The following is a 20,155-nucleotide window of genomic DNA, read 5'->3' as shown; positions in this document are numbered from 1 at the left end:
TGCATGACAGATTAAGTACAATGCAGATAAATCTGAGATTATTCACATTAGTAACATAAACAGAATAAGACCAAAAGACATGGGGCATGAAATCAGGCCATCAGGCCAGCGAGTCTGCTCTACCATTCAATCATGGTTGAGGTTTTTCAACCCCATTTTCCTGCTTTGTCCCCATAACCTTTGATTACCTTTGCAATCAAGAACCTATCTGTTTCAAATATACTCAATGACCTGGCCTCCACAGCCTTCTGTTACAAGGAATTTCATAGAATCACTACTCTCTGGCTAAATACGTTTTTCCTTCTCTCCGGTTGAAAGGCTGTGCCCTCGGGTCCTTGTCATTCCTGCCAATGGAAGCACCTTCCCAATGTCTACTCTGTCCAGGCCATTCAGTATTCTCTAAGTTTTAATGAGATGTCACCATTGAATGTCGTCCCGAAGTCCTCAAACCTTCTTCATGTGTTAAGCCTTTCTCTTCTGGGATCATTCCCATGAACCTCTTCTGGACCTGTTCCTGGGCAATATATCTTTCCTGAGGATTGGGGTTCAAAATTGCTCACAATACTTTAAAAGTGGTCTGACCAGAGGCTTATAAAGCCTCAGAAGTACATCCTTACTTTTAAATTCTAGCCCTCTCGAGATGACAACACTGTATTTGCCTTCCTAACTACCAACTCAACCTGCAACTTTCCCTTAACAGAAACCTGGAGTAGCACCAAGTCCCTTTGCATTTTAGATTTCTGAATTTTCTCCCCACTTAAAAAATAGTCCATGCCTCTATACAAAAGGCAGATTGGTTTATGAATGGAAACAGACTGGAATTGAGGTACAGCAAGAGCTTGGTATACTTGTATACCATTCACTCCAAGTAAGCAGGAAGGTGCAGCAGGCAGTGAAGAATGCAAAGATATTTGGCCTTCACAGTGAAATGATTTGAGCATTGGAGCAAGGATGTCTTGCTGCAACTGTATAGGACATTGGTGAGACCACACCTTGAACACTGTGTGCAGTTTTAGTCTCCTTATCTGAGAATGGATGTTCTGGCAATGGAGTGACTGCAGTAAAGATTTACCAGGCTGACTGCTGGGATGATATATAAACAGGGACTGAATCAGTTACTACACTCACTGGAGTTTAGAAGCATGAGGGAAATCTCTAAAATTCTAAGAAGAATAGTACACGCAGGAAGGAATTTCCCGATGACGAAGGAATCCAGAACCAGGAATCATAATCTAAAAGGTACAGGGTAGACCAATTTGGACTGAGATGAGAAGAAATTTCTTCACTCAGTAGTGAGCACATGTAATTCTCTACTACAGGAGGTCATTGAACCCAGAACACAATGTTTCAAGAAGGGGTTTGAGAAACATGGGCGACACAGTGGCTCAGTAGTTAGTGTTGCTGCCTCTCAGCGCCAAGGACCCAGGTTTAATTCCAGCCTTAGGCAACGGTCTGTGTGGAGTTTGCACATTCTCCATGTATGTGCGTGGGTTTACTCCAGGTGCTCCAGTTTCCTCCCACAATCCAAAGATGTGCAGGTTAGGTGAATTGGCCATAGTGTTCAGAGATGTGTAGGTTAGGTGCCATTAGTCAGGGGGAAATGTAGAATAAGAGGGTAGAGGAATAGGTCTGGGTGGGTTACTCTTTGGAAGGTCGGTGTGGATTTGTTGGGCCAAATGGTCTGTTTCCACACTGTAGGGATTCTATTATAATCCAACTCATCCAAGTCGACCAAATTTCCCAAACTAAACTAACCACATTTGCCTGTGGTTGGCCTAAAAATTATTTAAATGTTCTTACTGTACAGCACTACCACTTCCTCTGGCAAGTCATTTCACATACAAACCAGCGTGCGTGTGAGAAAGTTGCCCCTCAGGTCCCTTTTAAATCTTTCTCCTCTCACCTTACAAAATATACCTCCTAGTTTTGAACTCACTCATCTTAGGGAAAAGACCTTTGCTGGTCACATTATCTCCGTCCCTCATGATTTTATAAACCTTTATAAGGTAACCACTCAACCTCCTACACTCCAATAAAAAAAATCCCAGCCTACCCTTATAACTCAAACCCTCCAGACCAGGCAACATCCTGGTAAATCTTATCTGAGCCCCCTCCAATGTAATAATACTCTTTCTAATAACAGGGCAACCAGAGTATACACAGTAGTCCAAAAACGGCCTCACCAACGTCCTGTACAACCTTAACATGATATTCCAACTCCTATACACAGTGATTTCAGCAATAAGTTGACTCTCACACTTCCCATGATCTGAGCACATCCCATCGTGTGAACGCTGTTTCAATACAGGAAGAGCAGCAACCAACTTGCGTGTGGCAAATTTCCATGTGCGGTAATATGTTAGTGGCCCGATGACCTGCTTTTAAGGATAGTAAGTAAGAGATAAATATTAATTAGAATACTCTCTCTGCTGATCTAATCTCTTTAAAAAATATCTCTTGGTCCATGTTCAAATTCACATGACAGAGAAAGAAATGTTTGTTTAGCTAAACACTAGCACCTTCAACAGTGCAGCACTCCCTCAATATTCCACTGCAGAAATAGCCTTGATGTTTGCACTCACTTTTCTGGAACAGAACTTGAACTTACAACTTTCTGATGGGAGTGTTATCAATTTGCTCTATCAGAGCTATAGGGAGAGGCTGAATAGGCTGGTGCTGCTTTCCCTGGAGCATCGAAGGCTGAGGAGTGACCTCAGAAGTTTATAAAATTATGAGGGGCATGGATAGGATAAATAGACAAAGTCTTTTCCCTGGGGTGGGGGACTCCAGAACTAGAGGGCATAGGTTTAGGGTGAGAGGGGAAAGATATAAAAGGACAACCTTTTCACATAGAGGGTGGTACGTGTATGGAATGAGCTGCCAGAGGAAGTGGTGGAGGCTGGTACAATTGTAACATTTAAGAGGCATCTGGATGGGTATATGAATAGGAAGGGTTTAGAGGGATATGGATCAAGTGCTGGCAAATGGGACTCGATTAGGTTGGGATATCTGGTCACCATGGACAAGTTGGACCGAAGGGTCTGTTTCCGTGCTGTACATCTCTATGACAATGGCTCTGGAACAGATCGTCACACCTGTCTACTAACATGTGCTTTTTGGACATTTTGTTTGTACTACTTCTTGACAAATTAAAAGAAAGATTAAAAAACTTATAAGCACATCTTGCTCTGTCAGGGGGCCACAAATCAATTCACAGCCAATCAATTAATTTTGAAGTATCATTACTGTTTTAATAAAAGTAGCAACTGATATGCCACAGCAAAAGACATATTAAAAGCTAATTTTTTTGTTGTGTACGTTGAAACAAATTTTGAGGACGTCCCTGCTCTTCTTTAAATGTCATAGTATGTTTTAAATCTGCCCAAACACGCAAGTGCACATTTAGTTTAAAGTCATACCTAAAAGATGTCGGATGATTGGTCAGAACACAAAGAACAGGAAATTACTATAGGTTAATCAGGAGAAATAAATTAGACCATAAAGGAAAGCCAGCTAGAAATGTAAAAATGTAAAGGAAAAGTTTCTAGAGGGATTTTTAAAAAATATTTTGAAAAAGTGATTAAAGTGAGTACTCATGCTCAAAATTGAAGATGGGGAGTTAATAGTAGTATTATGATTCCAGCTGAAGTTATTAGTTACAAATCTGATCCCAGGCAGGGTTCTGGTTTGGTAGATTATATTTGATTTGTTTAGTCTTAAGCACATAAATATTCATGTGATTTGCTTTAGTGATAACACATAAGTGTATCAACAAAAGAAATTAAAATAAATAGAACAAACCATCTACTTATGAAATGAATTCAGATTTTTAAACAGTAAAAATATAATTCCATTATTCCCCAAATACACATGTGTAAATTGAAAACAAACAAAATAACTTTGCATGGTATCCAGAATACACCAGTGATACAGTAACCGAAAACATCACTTGTGCAGTACTCAAACTAGACTCCTGTATCTCACATCTTAATAGGTTTAAATCACTGATAATTTCAATGTTTCGACGAGAACTGCAGATAGCTGTAGAATGAAACGATCATACAACTGAGCTTCAATGTACTCAACTTTATGTAATCTCTTCAGGGTTTTATCTCAACATTTTTGGGACTGAGACGTGAACTAACTCCTTACTCCGAGGTAACTTCATCCACTATATATCATTCCCTTTTCAGGAGCACATGTCTAAAGGGCCACCTTATTCCAAGGAATTCATAATACATCTCCATTCAAGGTAAAAAGAAAAGTGAACCCCAAAGGTTTTCCTCTCCAGCTTTTTCCTGTAGGTTTAAAAAAAGCAAGCCAAAACACTGTTTCAAAAGAAATCACTTTGGCTCCAAAATGCTTAAAAGACACACAGAAAACCCACTGGTTACTCATTCAAAACACAAAAACTAAAATTACAATGAATAATGTTTACACATATGAAAGAACAAAACAACAAAGAAAATTATAGCAGGGGAACTGGTCCTTCGGCCCTCTAAGCCTGCACCAATCCAGAACCTCTCTATAAACCTGTCGCCTATTTTCCAAGGATCTGTATCCCTCTGCTCCCGGCCCATTCGTGTACCTGTCTAAATACTTTTAAAATGACGCTATAGTATTTACTTCTACCACCTCCGCTGGCAACACGGCACAGGCACCCACCACCCTCTGTGTAAAAAACTTTCCACGCATATTTCCCTTAAACTTTCCCCCCTCACCTTGAACTTGTGACACCAAGTAATTGAATCCCTCACTCTGGGGGAAAAACGTTCTTGCTATCCACCTTTTCGATAACTCTCATGATTTTGTAGAACTCAATCAAGTCCTCTCTCAACCCGCATCTTTCTAATGAAATTAATCCTAATCAACTCAACCTCTCTTCATCTTTAATGCCCTCCATACCAGGCAACATCCTGGTGAACCTCTTCTACACTCTCTCCAAAGCATCCACATCCTTTTGGTAATGTGGTGACCAGAAGAGTATGCAGTATTTCAAATGTGGCCGAACCAAAGTCCTATACAGCTGCAACATGACCTGCTAACTCTTGTACTCAATACCCCATTCAATGAAGGAAGGCATGCCTTCTTGAACACTATTAACCTGCGTTGCCACCTTCAGGGTACAATTCACCTGAACACCCAGTTCTCTCTGTACAGCAATGCTTTTCCCAAGGGCTTTTCCATTTACCATGTGGTTCACTCTTGAATTGGATCTTCCAAACTGCATCATCTCACATTTGCCCGGAATGAACTCCATCTGCCAGTTCTCTGCCCAACTCTCCAAAATCTCTATATTCTGCTTCATTTGCTGACAGCCCTTCACCATCCACTTCTCCACCAATCTTAGTGTCGGCTGCCAACTTGTCATCAGACCACCCGATTATCCCATAGTTTACGTCAGTGGGCTGTATGGCAGTATGGCAGTAAAGAAATAAACAAATATTTTTCTTTGTCTCTGTTTTGAGAACACAAGAACATTTTAGTAATAGCTATAAATCAGAAGGTGAAAGGGAGAAAGAAACTTAGCAAAATTACAAAACCCAGGGAAAGAGGTAGCTAATGAAGTAGTAGATACATTATTCTATTTTTCCAAAATGTTACATTCTGGAAAGGTTCCATCAGAATAGAAAGTACTAAACACAACTCCACCAGTCCAGAAATGGAGGGAAATAGGAAACAGCAATGGAGGGGAATAGGCTAGTGTGAGGACGGTCAGGGGAAGGCGTGAAAATGGGCACTTAGAAAACTCAAGTCAGTCAGGAAAACTCAACTTCCTTTGTGAAGAAGAAATCTTATTGAACCAGTTTATTGGAGCTTTTTGAAGGAGTATCACGTGCAGTGAAGAAAGGGGAACAGATAGATATACTTTATATGAATTTCCAGAAGGTATTTGATAGGGTGTTACGTAAAAGTTTCTTGTCCAAACTCGGTGTTCATGGTAACAATGAAAATTAGTTGGTTGGCAGAAAACAGAATTACCAAAGTATTAACTTTTGTGATTGACAGGGTGTGAATGGGGTTCCACGGCGATGTGTGCTAGATGTTAGAAAATGGGAAGTCTTCAGAAATGAGATAACGAGAGTCCAGAGACAGTATATTCCTGTTAAGGTGAAAGGAAAGGCTAGGTGGTGTAGGAATGCTGGATGATGAGAGAAAGTTGAAGGTTTGGTTAAGAAAAACATATGTCAGGGAGATAAAGGATAGATTGAGTGAATTCTTAGAAGAGTATAAAGACAGAAGGAGCATACTTAAGGAGGAAATACTTAAGGAGGAAGGCAAAAAGGGGACATGAGGGGTTTGGCAAATAAGCTTAAGAAGAATCCTAAGTGTTTTTACAAATATATTAAGGACCAAAGGGTAACTCAGGAGAGAAGAGGGCCCCTCAAAAGATTAGCAAGGTGGCCTTTGTGTCCACAGGAGACGGGGAGAGACTATTTTGCATCAGTTTACTGCAGAGAAGGACACTGAAGACACAGAATATAGGGAAATAGATGTGAAATCTTGAAAAATGTCCATGTTACAGAGGAGGAAGTGCTGGATGTCTTGAAACACATAAAAGTGGATAAATTCCCAGGACCTGATCAGGTGTACCCGAGAACTCTGTGGGAAGCTAGGGAACTGATTGTTGGGCCACTTGCTGAGATACTTGTATCGATAGTCACAAGTAAGGTGCTGGAAGACTGGAGGTTGGCTAACATGGTGTCACTATTTAAGAAAGGTGGTAAGGACAAACCAGGGAACTTTCGACCGGTGAGCCAGTTGTCAATGGTGGGCAATTTGTTGAAGGGAATCCTGAGGGACAGGATGCACATGTATTTGGAAAGGCAAGGACTGATGAGGAATAGTCAATATGGCTTTGTGTGTGGGAAATCGTGTCTCACAAACTTGAATGAGTTTTTTGAAGAATTAAAAGAGGATTAATGAGGGCAGAGTGGTAGATGTGATCTATATGGACCTCAGGAAGGCATTTGTCAAGGTTCCCCATTAGAGACTGTTTAGCAAGTTTAGATCTCATGGAATACAGGGAGAACTAGCTATTTGGATACAGAACTGGCTCAAAGGTAGCAGACATAGGGTGGTGATGGAAGGTTGCTTTTTAGACTTCAGTCCTGTGACCAATGGAATGCCACAAGGATTGGTGCGGGGTCCACTACTTTTCATCATTTATATAAATGATTTGGATATGAGCATAAGAGATACAGTTAGTAAGTTTGCAGATGACACCAAAATTGGAAGTGGAGTGGACATCGAAGAGGGTTACCCCTTACCAATGGGTTGCGGAGTGGCAGATGGACTTTAATTTAGATAAATGCGAGGTGCTGCATTTTGGGAAAGCAAATCTTAGCAAGACTTCTACACTTAAAGATAAGGACCTAGGCAGTGTTGCTGAACAAAGAGACCTCAGAGGGCAGGTTCACAGCTCCTTGAAGGTAGAGTCACAGGTAGATATGATAGTGAAGGTGGTGTTTGGTATGCTTTCCTTTATTGGTCAGAGTACTTAGCACAGGAGTTGGAAGGTCATGTTGCTGCTGTACAGGACATTGGTTAGGCCACTTTTGGAATATTGTACACAGTTCTGGTCTCCTTCCTATCAGAAAGATGTTGTGAAACTTGAAAGGGTTCAAAAAACAAAATTCAAGGATGTTGCCAGGATTGGAGTATTTGAGCTCGAGGGAGAGGTTGAATAGGCTGGGGCTGTTTTCTCTGGAGCATCGGAGGCTGAGGGGGTGAACTTATAGAAGTTTATAAAATCATGAGGGGCATGGATAGGGTACACAGGCAAAGTCTTTTCCCTGGAGTAGGGGTGTCCAGAACTAGATGGCATAGGTTTAGGGTGAGAGGAGAAAGATATAAAAGGGACCTAAGGGACAGCCTTTTCACACAGAGGGTGGTGCATGTGCAGAATAGGCTGCCAGAAGTGGTGCAGGTTGGTACAATTACAACATTTAAAAGACACCTGGATGGGTATATGAACAGGAAGGGTTTGGAGGGATATGGGCCGGGTGCTGGCAGATGGGGCTAGATTGTGTTGGGATACCTGGTTGGCACGGATGAGGTGGACTGAAAGGTCTGTTTCCGTGCTGTACATCTGTATGACTCTAAGTATGTGCTGTTGTCAAAGGTGAACTGGTGGATGTACTGTAACTAGATTCCAGTTGACAAATTCAACATCACCGGTTATTGCAGGGAAAATTGAAACTCATCATGTAGTAGTCGTCTTTTGGCACAGGTAAAATATTGACAAGCTAACAGGAAGCAAAGTGTAGGCATAAATGGGTCTTTTTCATGTTGGTCTGATGTAACCACTTAAAAATTCATTCAGAGCACTTGGGCTTCATAGACTAAGCCAGAATTTATTACTCATCATTAGTTGCCTTTTAAGGTGCTGGTGAGTTTATACCACTTACAGTTTAGTTCTGCTATAATGCGCATTTCTTCAACATGAATTAGCTTTAACGTGATTGAAGAATTTAGATAGTCATTTGTGGAATGTGAACTTTCCTTCCCTGTACTGTCTGTAATGCGATTCCGGCCCCATTTGTTTAAACGGCATGGCTTTTGGGCAATTTTGTTTCATATGAGATCACACAAGAATGGAAACTATCACGTTATATCAGAATTGACTGCATTCCATTAGTATACATAAACCCATTAGTACACATATTGCTGTTAAAGAGGGAGTTCCAGGATTTTGACCCAGCAACAGTGAAGGATTGGGAATATATTTTGCGGATCGTGTGACTTGTAGAGGCAGTGTTATTTCCATGTGTTTGCTGCCCTTGTCCTTCACCTTGGGTTAGTGTGGTGTTGCCCAAGAAATTTTAGTGAATTTTTGTGTTGCTTCTTGTCGATGGTAGACACAGTTTGCCGCTGTATATCAGGATGGGAGAAGCGACTGTGAATGTGGTAGCATTCAAGCCTGTTGCTTTGTCCTGGATGGTGTCCAACTTTGTGAATGTTGTTCAAGGTGCACTCAACCAGGCAAATAAGGAGTATTCCATCCTGATATGAACCTTGTGGATGGTGGACAGGCTTTGGGGATTGAGGAAGTGAGTTACATTCTGCAGGATTTCAAGCCTCTGACTTGGTCTTGTCGTTATAATATTTATTTAGTTAGTTCATTTCAGTTTCTGTTTGACATGCCTCGTGGATCAATGTTTCCAGTTTATCTGAATGACTTGGATGAAGGATTGGAAGGTATGGTTGCTAAATTTTCTGACGACACAAAGGTAGCCAGGAACTTAAGTTGTGAGAGGATATAATGAGGCTACAAAAAGAAAGAGGTCTTAAGTGAATGGGCAAAGATCTGGCAAACAGTTAATACGCTGGTAAATGTGAAATTTCATCTTGGTAACAATATTTTAATAATTTTTTAAAAGTTCTAAAAGATTTTAGAACAATGAGAGCAGAGACATCTGGGACTCCTTTTGCATGCATCACGAAAGGCTAGTATGTAGGTACAGCAAGTAATTAGGAAACCTAGTAGAATGTTCCAATTTATTCAAACAGAAATTGAATATACAAGTAGGGAGGTCATGCTTTGGTTGTACAGGGCACTGATGAGAACACATCTGGAGTAATGCAAACAGTTTTGCTCATCAATACTTAAGGGTGTTCAGAGAAGTGTGAGAAATATAGAGAATAGGAACAGGGGCAGGCCATCTGGCCCTTCAAACCTGCTTCTCCATTCAAATATAATCATGGCTGATCATCCTATGCACTATCCCATTCCCACTTATACTCCACACCCTTTAATCTCAAGAATAGTGTCCTCCATTTACCCACTTACAGGATCATAGAGACGTACAGCATGGAAACAGACCCTTAGGGCCAACACGTCCACGCCAACCAGATATCCCAACCCAATCTAGTTTCACTTGCCAGCACCCAGCCCATATCCCACCAGATGTTGCAAATGTACTAGCCTTCACCACTTCCTCTGGTAGCTCATTCCATACAGGTACCATGCTCTGTGTAAAAAGGTTGCCTTTTATGTCTTTCCCCTCTCACCCTAAACCTATGCCCTCTAGTTCTGGACTCCCCCACCCCAGGGAAAAGACCTTGTCTATTTATCTTATCCATGCCCCTCATGATTTTACAACCCTCCATAAGGTCACTTCTCAGCCTCCAGGGAAAACAGCCCCAGCCTATTCAACCTTTCCCTGTAGCTCAAATCCTCCAACCCTGGCAACATCCTTGTAAATCGTTTCTGAACCGTTTCAGTTTCACAACATCCTTCCGATAGAAAGCAGACAAGAACTGCACACAAAATTTCAAAAGTAGCCTAACCAATGTCCTGTACAACTGCAACATGACCTCCTAACTTGTGTACTCAATACTCTGGCCAATAAAGGAAAGCATACCAAATGCCTTCATCATTATCCTCTCTACCTACAACTTGACTTTCAAGGAACTATGCACCTGCACTCCAAGGTCTCTCTTTTTCCGCAATACTCCCAGGACCTTACCATTAAGTGTATAAGTCCTGCTAAGATTTGCTTTCCCAAAATGCAGCACCTCACATTTATCTAAATGGAACTCCATCCGCCATTCCTCAGCCCATTGGCTCATCTGATCAAGATCCCATTGTAATCTAAGGTAACATTCTTCGCTGTCCACTACCCTCCAATTTTGGTGTCATCTGCAAATTTACTTCTTCCAAGAATTGTAACAGGTTCATAAAAAATGATCGTCACTTCACAAAACTATGTTGACTCTGCTCGATTTTCTTGAACTCATCTCAGTACCATGCTATCATAACCTCTTTAGCAATAGCTTCCAAGACTCTGTGTGAACTATGCTCGGGTAGCTCATCTGTAGTCTCCTGCTTTCTGTCGCCCTCCCTTTTCAAATAAAGGAACTACAGTTGCTGCCTTCCAATCTAGCCCAGACTTTTCTGAATTGAGGGTGAGTGCGGAAAATAAAACCAATACAAAACTATTTCAAAGCTACTTCATTTAAGAATCTTTGATGAAATCCATTAAGGCTAAGGCACTTGTCAGCTCTAGTCATTTATTCAAGAGCACTTCCCTTATTGCTACTGGTGTCCTCTATAGTGAAGATTGATGTAAAGACTCTCTGCACTTCATCTGCAATTAGTTCACTTTTCAATTGGTAATTCTCCAGACTTATTTTTTGAACACTTTTAACTCTTTTCTTCCTAATTTTTTTTTAAAAAGATCATACTGCCTGAATGACTGAAGGGAAAATGCATGGTCAAGGGAAAGATAAGCTGACTCAGCAATTGAGGGGCAGGGTGGGAGCGAATGTTACCATGAGGCAGGCTAAAGTGAATTGGACTTACAGAAACTTCTCAACAGCGAAGGAAATGTACTGGAATGATGAAATATATTTGAATTGAGGTACCTTGGTCTCAGGAAATATTTCTCTAAGAAAGCATTTCTGAGGTATTCATATTCCTGAATTTGCATCAATATCACTTCAGGAGCGTTGAATCAGCCATTATCTTATTGATGGAGGACAGGAAAAATTGTGGTTGTAAGAGCTGCTCCTTTTTTGAGGTATTTTAGGTGCTGTGGGTGATTTCCTCGAATTCCAGGAGCAGTAGTTACTGTTTTATATGCTGTTGTATTGTTTTGAAACTTTGGGGAAAAAAAGATCAAAATAACGGCACCTTAAAAAGGAAGAAGGAAGCAAATGCAAAGACTACATGGTCAGAGAGAGAGAGAGAGAGAGAAAGAAAGAAATCTGCACTGCTGCCTGACACAGCAGCAAATGCCTTTGCTAGATATTTTCTGGACATCAGAGTGGGTCTAAGAAAAATTAACAAACAGCGAAATTCACAGCTGACCTTGGAGGGACCAGTGTGGAGGAGCTCACAGCACAGGAACAGATAAGTGCATAATTTTTAACATGTAACCTTGCTGTACTTCTACAGTAATGAGTGGAGTGGTTTTTTGTGGTTACATGTTTTACTGACATCTACCTCGATTAAAATTTTAGAATATAAAACACAGTTAGCCTAGATAATATTTTTCAAAGCAACAAGACAGTGCTATTTTCTGTAGACTCTGAAGGTGCAAAGATGGCCTTTAGTAGAGTGATTGTTCCTTCCAGTCAGATGTGGGAGATTAAGGAGAATGTCCATGTTACTGATGACTATGTCTGCAGCAAATATGCTTGGTTGCGATCCTATCAGGCAAAAACGTGAGGACTGCAGATGCGAGAGATTAGGATTCGCCATCCATCACGTCACCGAGCTTCTGTAAATTCTTCATTGCCTGTAACTGCCGCTCCAACTGATCCGTGCAGCCTAGATTAGAGTGGTGCTGGAAAAGTACAGGTCAGGCAGCATCCGACGAGCAGGAAAATTGACGTTTCGAGCAAAAGCCCTTCATCATTCCTGAAGAAGGGCTTTTGCCCAAAACGTCAATTTTCCTGCTCCTCAGATGCTGCCTGACCTGCTGTGCTTTTCCAGCACCACTCTAATCTAGACTGCGAATCCTATCAGATTGCATGGATCAGTTGGAGCTGCAGTTAGAGGCAATGAGGAATTTACAGAAGCTCGGTGAAGTGATGGATGGCAGTTGTACAAAGGGAGAAAAACTGCAGATACAATCAGGTAGATGGGTTACTGCCAGGAAAGGTAGGAGAAGGAGGCAGGTAGTGCAGGAGTGTCGTTTGGCTATCCCCATTTCAATCAATATACTGTTTTGAAAAATGTAGAGGGTAATGGACCAACAGAGGAATTTAGCATGAACAGCCAAGTTTCTGGTACCAAGACTAACTGTAATGTAATGAGGGATACATCAGGTTCCAAGCGATCAACTGTGATAAGGGACTCTCTAGTCAGAGGCAAAGACAGACGTTTCTGTGGCCAACAGCGAGAAATCAGAATGTTGTGTTGCCTTGCTGGTGTCAGGATCAAGGATATCTTGAACACAGTGCAGAATATTCTCAAAGAGGAGTGGCACAAGCAGGAGGTTGTTGTACACATTGGAACTAACAACACAGGAAGGGAAAAGGATGAGATTCTGAAGGAAGAATTTAGGAAGTTAGGCAGGAATTTCAAACAGGTAGTAATATTTGGATTACTTCCAGCGCTACAAGCCAGTGGGAATAGAAGGATACAGCAAATGAATGTGTGGCTGAGGAGCTGGTGCATGGGAGAAGGGCTCACATTTTTGGATCATTGGAATCTCTTCTGGGATGACCTGTACAAGGAGGATGGATTGCACCAGAATTGGAAAGGGTCTAACATACTGGCAGGGAGATTTGCCAGTGCTGCTTGGGAGGCTGGAACCCAGGGAGATAGTGAGGAAAGAGATCAGTCTGAGACTGGTATGGTTCTGAAAAGAATCAAGTCAAACAGTCAGGAACAAAGCAGAGAACGAGGTAAATTAAACTGCATTTATTTCAATGCAAGAGGCCTAACAGGAAAGGCAGATGAACTCGGGGCATAGTTAGGAACATGGGACTGGAACATCATTGCAATTACAGAGACATAGCTCAGGGATGGACAGGACCAGCAGCTGAATGTTTCAGAAAATAAATGGATAGAAAGGGGGCACGAGAGAAGGGGGAGTGAAGTTTTTGATAAGGGATAACAGTACAGCTGTACTTAGGGACGATATTCCTGGAAATACATCCAGGGAAGTTATTTGGGTGGAACTGAGAAATAAAAAAAAGAGATGACCACCTTATTGGGATTGTTTTGTAGATCCCCTAATAGTCAGAGGGAAATTGAGAAACAAATTTGTAAGGAGATCTCAGTTATCTGTAGGAATAACAGGGTGGTAATGGTAGGGAATTTTAACTTTCCAAACATAGACAGTGTTAAAGGTTTAGATGGAGAAGAATTTGTTAAGTGTGTACAAAAACATTTTCTGATTCAGTCTGTGGATGGTGCAAAATTTGACCTACTCTTGGGAAAGGCAGAGCAGGTGACTGAGGTGTCAGTGGGGGAGCACTTTGGGGCCAGCGATCATAATTCTATTAGTTTTAAAATAGTGATGGAAAAGCATAGACCAGATCTAAAAGTTGAAGTTCTAATTTGGAGGAAGGCCAATTTTGATGGTATGAGGCAAGAACTTTCAAAAGTTGATTGGGTGTGGATGTTCGCAGATAAAGGAACAGCTGGCAAATGGAAAGTCTTCAAAAATGAGACAAGAGTCCAGAGACAGTAAGTTCCTGTTAGGGTGAAAGGCAAGGCTAGTAGATCTAGGAAATGCTGGATGACTAGAGAAATTGAGGTTTTGGTTAAGATAAAGAAGGAAGTATATGTCAGGTATAGACAGCAGAGATCGAGTGAATCCTTAGAGTATAAAGGCAGTACAAGTGTACTTAAGAGAGCAATCAGGAGGACAAAAAGGGACATGAGATAGTTTTGGCCAATAGGGTTAAGGAGAATCCAAAAAGGGATTTTATAAAAACATAAAGGACAACAGGGACGAAGGAGCGAATAGGACACCTCAAAGATCAGCAAGGCAGCCTATGTGTGGAACCGGAGGAGATGGGGGAAGATACTAAACGAGTATTTTGCATCAGTGTTTACTGTGAAGGAGAACATAGAAGATACAGAATATGGGGAAACAGATGATACATCTTGAAAAATGTCCATATTAGAAAGGTGGTGGTGCTGGGTGTCTTAAAATGCACAAAGATGGTAGGTCAGGTGTACCCTAGAACTCTGTGGGAAGCTAGGGAAGTGATTGCTGGGCCTCTTGCTGAGATATTTGAATCATTGATAGTCACAGGTAAGGTGCCGGAAGACTGGAGGTTAGCCAATGTGGTGCCACTACTTCAGAAAGGTGGTAAGGAAAAGCAGGGAAGTATAGACCGGTGAGCCTGATATCGGTGGTGAGCAAGTTGTTGGAAGGAATCCTGAAGGATAGGATTTACATGTATTTGGAGAGGCAAGGACTGGTTAGGGATAGTCAACATGGCTTTGTGCATGGAAATCATGTCTCGCTAACTTGATTTGAATTTTGTGAGGTAGTAACAAAGAGGATTGATGAGGACAGACTGGTGTACATATGAACTTCAGTAAGGCGTTCAACAAAGTTCCTCGTGGTAGACTGGTTAGCAAGGTTAGATCACATAGAAAACAGGGAGGACAAGCCATTGGATAAAGAACTGGCTCAAAGGTAGAAGACAGGGGATGGTGGTGAAGGTTTGCTTCTCAAACTGGAGGCTGTGACCTTCAGTGTGTCACAAGGACTGATGTTGGGTCCACTACTTTTCATCATTTATATAAATGATTTGGATGTGAACATAGGAGGTACAGTTAGTAAGTTTGATAACACCAAAATTGGTGTAGTGGACCGCAAAGAAGGTTGCCTCAGGATGTAAGGTCCTGGGGGGTGTTGCTGAACAAAGAGACCTTGGAGTGCAGGTTCAGGTTCATAGTTTCTGCAAAGTGGAGTTGCAGGTAAATACAATAGCGCAAAAGGTGTTTAGTACGCTATCTTTTATTGATCAGAGCATTGAGTATAGAGGTTGGGCAGTCATGTTACGGCTGTACAGGACACTGGTTAGGCCAGTTCTGGAATATTGCATGCAATTCTGGTCTCCCTCCTATAGGAAGGATGTTGTGAAACTTGATAGGGTTCAGAAAAAATTTATAAGAATGTTGCCAACGTTGGAGGATTTGAACTATTGGGAGAGGCTGAATAGGTGGGGTTGTTTTCCTGGGAGCATCGGAGGCTGAGAGGTGACCTAATAGAAGGTTATAAAATCATGAGGGGCATGGATAGGGTAAATAGACAAGGTATTTTTCCTGGGTTGGGGGGAGTCCAGAACTCATTTATAGTGACAGGGGAAAGAGTTAAAAAGGACCTCTGGGGCAAAGTTTTCACACATAGGGTGGTGTATGTATGGAATGAGCTGCCAGAGGATGTGGTGGAGGCTGGTCCAATTCCTACATTTAAAAGACACTTGGATGGGTACACGAATAGGGATATGGGCCAAGTGCTGGCAAATAGAACTAAATTAATTTAGGATATCTGGTCGGCACGGATGAGTTGAATTAAAGGGTCTATTCCCTGCTATACATCTCTTTGACTCTAATGATTCAGATACAGAGCATTCAGTTGCATACTTTCATTATTTTTCTAACTTCCAGTCTTACCTATTAGCTAACTGTTAGATTTGTACTCTCTATCCCTTCCTGTTGTGGTCTGTTCATCATTTCCCAGATTAGTACTTTTCTCTTTGGCCTTGACTCTGCTCTTTGATTTGCTACATCTTTCCATCTTGATTCCTGGTCTTCATTAATTTGGTTTTAAGTCCTCTGTACTTCCTCAGTTATGCAGCTTGCAAGAGCACCCGCCCTGTTCCAGGTGGAGGTTGTCCCTTCAGTTCACTTTGCCCAGTAACGGTGCCACTGCCCATGAGCCAGAACCCATTTCTCCCATACTAGTCTCTGAGTCACACATTTATCTCTTTAAGATGATATGCTGAATGACAATTTATACATGACTTGGGTAATAATCCAGAGATTTTGTCCAAAAGCCCTGAACCAAGCAGACAACACAGCTGTCTAAATTCAGGCTTTGTGCTGCAGGAAACAGCACCATTACAATCTACCATTACATTCCATTCTAGATGCCCATACATTTTTACGGCATTGTGCACCCTGATCCTATACTCAGTGGGCTACTCAATCTGCAACTCATTCTCATCCAAACAAACTCAAATAATCTCAAACTTGCCTCTCTTGCTGGATTCATCCCACCCAATCACTACCAATCTTCCCACCCACACTACCATGTCTTAACACTAGTTTTGCTCTGTTTTATGTCTCAGGTATTTACTAATATTGAGTTCATACATTTGTAGTTAGGCATTCCAAGGTTATTTAATAATCCAGAAAATTCCAAAATCCAGAAGTACCCAAGTCCCAAACATTCTGCACTGAAGACGTATTCAACAACTCGTAATTCATTAGGACTATAAATACAACCTAACACAGAGAACTGGAGATCAAGTTGAGATCATGAAGTATGGGGTTGATAGGCCAGTAGAACTCAATAGAAGTAACAGAACATGTAATTTTGAGAGTTTTTTTTATTATAGGGAAATCTTGGTAGATGGGCAAGGATTTCATTTGGATGCACTGAAAAGGTTTCAGGAGGATTTCAATAGCAATAGGAGTGAAATCATGAAAGAGGTGCCTAATATTATAAAAGTGCAAAAAAACAGTCTTTATTGGCTGCACAACTACAAAATTTCAGGTTAGATCAATTCGGGCAGAATGTCAACAAATAAAGTCATACATACCCTTAATGGGCCTTTTACTTGGTCATCCTGGACAACATGTGTAGAACTGTCATGCTTAAAGATCACCTAGGCAATATAAAAATTATAAAACAGGCTTAGACATTCTGAAAATTCAATGAGGCATCATAGTAGAACTAAAAGCCAAACATAACTGAATAAAGTTATAGATTTCTGGTGAACAGCAAACAACATACCTTGACCTTTACCAATCGCTTCACGGTCTTAATTTTTGCCTCGCAGAAGGCACCACGGTACTTGGCACTAACATCCGTTCCCACTGTGAGATAGGCAGGCTCATCAGCTGCCTGTAAATCAGAAAAATAATATATCAAAGTTAGAAAACAATCAAGAATTAAAAATCAATTCAAAAGAGTTCGAACGAAGTCTTACATGGAAAATCCAAAATTGGCCTAAAATGGAACTTCAGAACAAAGGCAAAAATTCATACTCAAGTTAAAACATTAAATTTGTTTCTCTCTTCATCAAATGTTGCCAAGTCTGCTAAATATTACTGGCTCTGAAATAGTGGTTTCCACCCAAATCCACAGAGCAATAAATTGATAGATGTGGAACTAAGCCATAAAAAGGTCCTAGTCTGGTCTTTGTTTTGACATAACTAAAAGAAGAGATAAAAGTGAAGGATGCTTAATAATTGTTTTCAGTATTGCCCAAGCTTGAAGAACTGGAAGATGAAATTAAGAAACCAGCATTTCCTGCTGTAATTGCAGAAAAATAAAATGACTTAGCCATCCTTTAATTATACTTCCAACTAAACCTGTTGGACAATAACCTGGTGTTGTGTGATTTTTAACTTAGTCCACCCCAGTCCAACACCAGCACCTCTACATCATCCTTTAATTCAAGAGTGAAAACAGAATTTGAAATGCCCTCTGACAGACAAAATCTGTTACTGGAAGTCTAGTGTAAGGACATTTTAAGCGAGCGTGTATATTCATGCCTTTATCCTCTAACACCCGTATACCAGCTGAATAACCAACAAATAGGCAGTATTCTATCATCCAAACAAGATTTCCGTGGTTTTATTAGCACAGTACTATTAGATAGCAGTCAAACAAAAGAGATCTTTTGGCACTCAGGCACACCATGTTAGGTAACCAGTTTAACCATCTCCAGTCTACAAAAAAAAAAGCACAATGTCCTAAATGTTTAAACTAAATCTGGCTCAATCTACCTTCATGCAGTAACAGTTTCACAGAAGCAATCAAAAGCATAAATCACAGGCTGACACTTATAGCCAGATTCATAAAAGAGGAGGACCAGTTGAATGTTATCATGCCTTTGATGGTAAATAAATGTCTCAAAAACATTTTCCAGGCAATGAAATACTTTTGAACGGTACTAAGTTGTGCAATGTAGGAAACGTGGCAACCAATTTGTATGTAGAAAGCTCCAATAAGAGCAATGCCTCGTGCTCATATTATATTTATTGCTAGCTCTCATCAAGATTTAGACATTAATCTAGGTACCAAAGACACGCACCATTCTTCTTCGAAATAGTGCTGTTGAATGTCTTATGTCCACCAATAGCAGATAAACAGGTGGTATGCTTTAAAGTCTTCTGCAAAATGTGGCCCCTCAAACAATGCAACAACCCCCATGTAGTGAGTATCAATATTGAATTTTGCACTGAGATTCGAGAGCAGGAATGTGGACCTGCAATTTTCTGGCTCAGAAGCAAGAGGGGTATTCAGTGAACCACTGTAAACATCTAATGATTTATCATGCAAGGTATACGGAGCTGATGAATTACAGGGAGCTTGACCAACCATCCTTTCAGGAGAGAACAAGATAAAGAGGGAAGAGTGGGTACTGCATCCACTACTTACTCTCCTACACTTGAGTTATGATCCAGAGAATTAACTCACATCATAAGGTAATCATATCTTCTCCAAGTATTAATGCTATAACCACTTTGGAATTGTATTGTTGCAGATCTGTAACTGGTTAGAAACAAACTTTTATAAGATGTCAAATGATCAAGTAACTGACCAGAACGTTTAGTATCATGTGTTTTTAAACTTTCATGTCAAAGATGCAATCCTAGTCAGTGATTTGTGAACATTAAAATTGAAATCATATTTTGAGGCAAGCAAAACAGTACACTACTGACAATATAGTTTAGCACTCCTGCTCCACAGCTTTGTCATCAAATACTAATCTCACAAGCAATATCCTAAAATACTCCATTTTCAAGCCTTTGGAGTTCACGACTGCTCGAGTGCCATTTTTAGTGTCTCTTACATGCAACAGAACTGCAAACAATTTACAGGGCAGCATAATGTATACAATGATCGTTTAGAAGTTTTTGATAAATTTGTTGCTTTTATGTTCAGGAAAAAAGCTAGCTCAGGTACTGCAATATTCCTTTTCTTATGAACTTCATTCTACATTAATGCAAATTCTTATTTATAATAGACAGCAAATTATATCCAGCCTGCACGTGACTAAATCATACAATACAAATAATCTGTCATCTTCGACCCTTGAGAAACAGATAGTGAAACTCGAAGGGTCTCTTTTTCACACATTTTACGGAATACATCACTGATAGGTGTTACACAGCAACATATCTCATGACTAAGATAACAATGGCAACCATCAAATGTTGACTATGTGATGCACTCTAGATTGCACACAGCCTAAATGTACGTTTTAAACAAAATTTAAGAATATTTAAAACTACAGTACAGCATTAAATAAATGCTTTGTAACCAGGTTGTGAAGTTGAATTTAGTTAGGATCTTGAAAAAACCCCATATCAATCCCAATTAAACTGTTAAGTTCAAAAGACACTCAAATTCAGCACAATTTGGTGTAATATGGAAATAAAATACTTCATCTCAGAATGCAGAAACAAACTGATCGTATTTTTCATCCTACACTTACAAGG

General features: G+C 40.6%; 1 protein-coding gene across 5 annotated transcripts in view; it reads right to left on the bottom strand.

Moving 5' to 3' along the window:
• The window catches only part of arid4a (AT rich interactive domain 4A (RBP1-like)), a 156,384-nt gene that overhangs the window by 105,164 nt on the left and 31,065 nt on the right, over positions 1-20,155 (bottom strand). For all 5 annotated transcript variants that reach the window (XM_043697753.1, XM_043697756.1, XM_043697757.1 and 2 more), the window contains 2 exons: positions 17,439-17,549; positions 17,245-17,310 (listed from right to left, as the gene is read on the bottom strand). In XM_043697753.1, the coding sequence (XP_043553688.1) occupies positions 17,245-17,310; positions 17,439-17,549 (177 nt within the window). The remainder of the gene's footprint in view (positions 1-17,244; positions 17,311-17,438; positions 17,550-20,155) is intronic.

The sequence above is a fragment of the Chiloscyllium plagiosum genome, chromosome 10 (assembly GCF_004010195.1).
Source record: "Chiloscyllium plagiosum isolate BGI_BamShark_2017 chromosome 10, ASM401019v2, whole genome shotgun sequence".
NCBI lineage: Eukaryota > Metazoa > Chordata > Chondrichthyes > Orectolobiformes > Hemiscylliidae > Chiloscyllium > Chiloscyllium plagiosum.
The sequence above is the reverse complement of the archived record's forward strand: the minus strand, read 5'-3'. Positions and strand labels throughout refer to the sequence as shown.